This window comes from Camellia sinensis, chromosome 1, assembly GCF_055761805.1.
Source record: "Camellia sinensis isolate YWXY chromosome 1, ASM5576180v1, whole genome shotgun sequence".
NCBI classification, from domain to species: Eukaryota; Viridiplantae; Streptophyta; class Magnoliopsida; order Ericales; family Theaceae; genus Camellia; species Camellia sinensis.
Window position 1 is genome coordinate 39720720 of NC_138961.1, and position 4822 is coordinate 39725541.

The 4822-nt window shown below is 36.3% G+C and overlaps 1 protein-coding gene across 1 annotated transcript; it reads left to right on the plus strand.

Annotated features, from left to right (window-relative positions):
• Positions 1-341: 341 nt before the first annotated feature.
• LOC114273979 (uncharacterized) lies at positions 342-4538 on the plus strand. Its single transcript, XM_082876335.1, has 5 exons — positions 342-429; positions 550-645; positions 926-1057; positions 3434-3614; positions 3932-4538. Exons 1-5 carry the CDS (start codon positions 403-405, stop codon positions 4342-4344), a joined length of 849 nt encoding a protein of 282 aa, XP_082732461.1. The 5' UTR covers positions 342-402; the 3' UTR covers positions 4345-4538.
• The last annotated feature ends 284 nt before the right edge of the window (positions 4539-4822 follow it).

Below are 4822 nucleotides of genomic sequence, written 5' to 3' on the forward strand. Positions count from 1 at the left end.
TCATACCTGTAAAACATAAAGTTGATCGAATATTGAAAATTATGTATTCGGATCATCAAACTAAAAATCGTTTATTAAAAAAAATTTAACAAACAGTTTTTAATAAACTTTTAGTTTGATGATCCAAACATATGGTTTTCGATTATCGACTTAATTTTTTAGATGTATGATATATTCAATAAATATTAAAATATGAACGATTCAAATTATTAAATTTTGGCTCAAAAGTGAATCCAATGTCCCACCAAATAGAGAGCCAAAAAGAGAGATCGAAGTAGAGGATCTGACTCCCTATAATCACCGTCATATATATATCTGTAGAGAGGGTGAGACTATTTGTCATGCTCTGTTGTAGAGAGAGAGCCTCTGCTTTTTCTAGAGAGAGAGACAGGGACTCAACAAATGGCGCCCAGAGGGAGAACTCGAAAGGTTTGAATCTCGACTGTTTTTTTTCTCACTCTCTCATTTTCCGACACTTTCTCGTTGATTTTCTGGCATTCTTTGCTACTTTTGGTTAGTTTCTCACTTTTTTTTTTTGGGATTTTGCAGCCGGGTCTGACGAGAATGGACGCAGCAATTGATCAATTGGTACCCTATGGGTTTACCAGGAACCAGGTTAGGAGAACCGTCAATCAACTTCTTAAGGTGAGATTGTTTGGTTTCCAAGAAAACCAAGTGAAAACGGAATGAAAATTTTCTTATTCTCGTGTTTCCTTTTCTGTTTCTATTTTGCCAAAAATAGTTAAATTTCCTCAACTAAGCGAAATGGGTTTTATCGAGTTTGGTTGAATAGATTTTACATTTTCTCAGATCATTAAACGCCGTTCAATTTGAGTTAATGTTTTGTTTTTGTGATTGTTTTTGTTGATTTGTTGGATTGTTTTGGGGGTTTTAAGTCGTGACTTGAATGAGGGTTTTGTTGCAGGTATACGGTGGAGATGATGGGTGGCCTTTTATCGAAGCTAATGCGTACATTCTGGTCATTGAAACGATTCTTTCTAATCAAGAAGAGGAAGTACAAGGAGATAAATCCAATGGAGAGGAAATCATGTTGTTGGTAACATTGTTGATCACTTGATCTTTGTCTAAATTTGTAACTTTGATTGTTGTGGATGAGTGGTATATCTATTCTTTTTTTAATCAAGTGTGATTTAGGTGCTAGATTGCAGTGTTTTCCGGGCGGCCAGACGGAAAATTAGGCCACTAGTTGTAGAACAGAGTCATCAATTAAATTAGGACATTTCAGAAATTTGAAACGAAAATATCAATTTTGCTTTTGTTGTGCAAATCTAGTTAAATCTACTTCCTTTAGATCTAGTTCTTAAATAGCCTCTGTAGAGATTATTTAGCTAAGCTGATTAAGTTTGCTATGATTGAAACCCCAAGGGTCGAATGAGTTGGTAAGGTAACGGGTTCAAAATCTCTACCAACCTTTTTATAGCCCTTGACTGAAATTGGGAGGTGAGGTGAGGGGTGGGTTTCTCGACATCCTCTCCCGTGTTGGCTTGTAGGGTCGGGTCATAAATGGGACCTATTATTGATTGCACCTTTGGACACTCGCATTTTGAGCATTGGAATTTCCTTTATTTGCTGTTCTGCTTGCTTGATTCCAATGTTTTCGTATACCCACTTTATGATATTTCCTATCATACAAGATGAGCAAATTTCAAAAGACTCATTTTCAAGTAGTATCAAGTCTTTCTATAAGGGAACAATAAGGAAACGAAGCCTTCTTGTCCACTCTGTAAAAGCCCTACTCTGCTCCAGTTGCTTCCATACCTTTCCTACCAAGTGATTATAGGTGCAAATGAATAGCGAGGCAAATAATATATGTTGATAATAAATAAACCCCTAAAAACCTACCTTTCGACGTCATCTGATTATCAAGAAAACTTGACTTTTCAGAATGGTCTGCATGCATAGGGGTATTGCAAAATATTTGGCATGTTAGTAATGAGTCTAGAAAGGACTTCACAAGTTTGATAGATTTTCTACTCAATGTCTTCCACCATTCCTGGTGCAATCATGTTTGTGTTTTACTTTTCTTTTGGGCTATCTTTCCAAATGTATAATTTGTTACCATTGTTTTCCTTGTTCAACTGCTTAACTTTGGATATGTGTTTTTAAAATAGATCACGTGTACTTTGGTGACCATGCTGCAAAATCAGGGGTGGACTACCAGATTGAATTATTTAAAAGTGAACTTTTTTATATATCCATATCCATATTATAATTTCATTGTCATTGGTCACAAGCTGTTTTGTTTCTGCTGTGAATGAATTGAAATTGTGACATTATAGGAGATCATTTGTGCTTATGGCAATAATGGCCTTTAGGTAGATCAAACAAGACTTTATCTGTTTTGAACTATCCATGGAAGAGGATTATCAGTCAATTATCTTGCTAGATAGAGGTCTTTAAAATAGTTTACTTGAATTATATAGAAATATTGCTCATGTAGGAGTAACCTTTCTCTCAAGTGACGTGAGCAGGTCATCGAGAGAGGTGAATCCTTTGCTAGCAGACATTGATTCTCTGATATGATTCATCGAATTGGCCACTATTTTGTGGGTCTTTGAGATTGTCTTATACTTAAAAGAGATTTTAATTTTAATTTTAATTTTTTTTGATGTCCTTAAAAGAGATTTTAATTTTATCTCTTAAAGAGTTGAATTGTTAAAATATCTTGGATTTTTTACAGCTAAAAGTGGATATTGAGTCTTCCTAGACGTGTTCTTTGTGTTTGATGTTGGAATGTGAGGGCTTGTATAATGATACACAATGGAAGGTTGGGTTTCTTTTTTTCTTGTTGAAATTATTATTGGTATATGAAATAGTTGGGAGAATGCTTTGACCAGTAATGTTGCTAAGATGCAGTAGTTGGTTGAGCTTGACCAAAAAAATTCAGGGGATTTTGTATGCAGTAACAATTGCCGTTTGTGGAGATGATTATCTCTTGCAGATGTTAGCTTGTAGGGGTAAATTTGATTCTCAGACCTTTTGGTTTTAGGTTGTGTGGATTCTGTATGTACTTGTGATAATGACTTCCAGTTTTGAGTAGGAAATGGTAGATTAGCTCATTGGTTGTATAGGAGATGAGCTCACAGTGTATAGGTTGTTAAACAAGATGCCCCATCTCCTATGGCATCTCTACATTCATTTTCTTGTCGCGTTTAGCCTGGTTGTGCACTTTTACTTTGTTATTAAACTCGGAATAATATTCAATGGATAAGATTTTGGAGTCTCCATGAAACAAGAATCAACTCCCTTCTTCCTCCTAACGTACAAGGACGTGAGGAAGACGGAAATTGAGTGCGAATGGAAATGTCAAGTATGCCTAAATTTTAATTTGTTGGTTTCATAATAGATGTGTATATGGTGAAAACATTTACGGTATTGCTTATTTTGGAACATGTACTGGCCCTTTTTGTAGGATGAGCCATTGCAGGTTGAACGAGCTGGAGACTGTTCTGAAGCAGCTGATGCTGGGCCTTCAAGTCAAATTCTTGCATCTACATCCTCTGAGGTTGCAGATGCTGCTGCACCTATCAGTCAAGTTCTTGCACTTACATGCTCTGAGGTTGTAGATGCTGCTGCGCAGACTACTGAAACCGGTAAACCTTTTCCCCTTACTATCTCATTTTCAGTTTTCAATCGTGTTAGATTTTTATGTGCAAGAAAATTAGCTGCTGACATTTTTGGATGAGCAATGCTAGTCAATTGAACTGGGTAAAAAGCAAAAATCATTTTTCCGTCTAAAAATTATGAGTAAGCTGAACAATGTTTAGGAATGGTGCATACTATGAACTTTCACGTTTCTTTACATTCTGACATAACTCATAAAAAGATGTGCATTTTGGAGTAAAAAAGCTCCATTACTTTCCTCATTATTAGATAAAGATTTTTTTTTTTTTTTTTGTGTGTGTGGCAGAAGTCAGGGACTGTCTTCTGTCAGCCAAAGGAAATCGAAGAGGATTGAAGGATGTTCGATTGGACCAAAACTGCAATGAGGACATGGTCAACGCCATTGACAAAGGAGGAAAAAATGACAATGATTCTAGACGAGGAATGCAAATTGACCACAGTCCACTCCTCCGATCTCCTCCTCCTATTACTCTTTCCCCCCCATCGCCTGCTAATAATCTCCCACCCAGAAGGCGAAAACCTTGCTATGGCTGGATTAGCAGCAGTGATGAGGAGGACGATTTCATAGTTTTAACCCCAGCTGTAAGATTACCAGCTGCCAAACAACCAGGACATTCTCAAAATGGGAAAAGTGGGAAGGATAAGCACCATAGACGGATGTCAGGGTGGGATGTGAGGCCAGAGTCTAAATATATGTGAGCCTTTCTCTTTGGCTCCTCTCCAGTGTATTTATCAGCAGTGCATATAAAAGTGATATGGTGTTTGGATAGCAACTTATTTAGAAAGTGGTATGTAGTTTGTAGTTGTATAAAAATCTTGACATAGATTTAGCGGGTTTCTTCTTTTGTTCTCTTTTCTTTGTTTTGGCAAATAGAAAGTTGAATGTTTGGGTAGACAGTTTTGTTAAGATTGAAATGCTTAGATGTCTCTCTGATTTGATTCTTGATTTTCTTTTGATGTGTTTCTATGTTCTGCTGCATTGCCCAACCCCTTATATCTAATTTGGACAATCAAACAAGGCCTTATATTCTTTCCCATTTTCTTGCGAGTGAGCTGACCCTGTAATGAGATACATGGATTTGTGCTATTCTTACCTCTGTCAAAATTTGTTTGTCCAGCATAAAAATAATAAAAAATTTAAAAATAATATATTCTTGTACTGAAATTTTAATTTGTG

Bases quoted from the DNA above. Each gene is read 5' to 3' on its own strand.
- LOC114273979 (XM_082876335.1), top strand. From the start codon at position 403: ATGGCGCCCAGAGGGAGAACTCGAAAG. The intron at 646-925 runs GTGAGATTGTTT...GTTTTGTTGCAG, and splicing joins CCGTCAATCAACTTCTTAAG to GTATACGGTGGAGATGATGG. The intron at 1,058-3,433 runs GTAACATTGTTG...CCCTTTTTGTAG, and splicing joins GAGAGGAAATCATGTTGTTG to GATGAGCCATTGCAGGTTGA.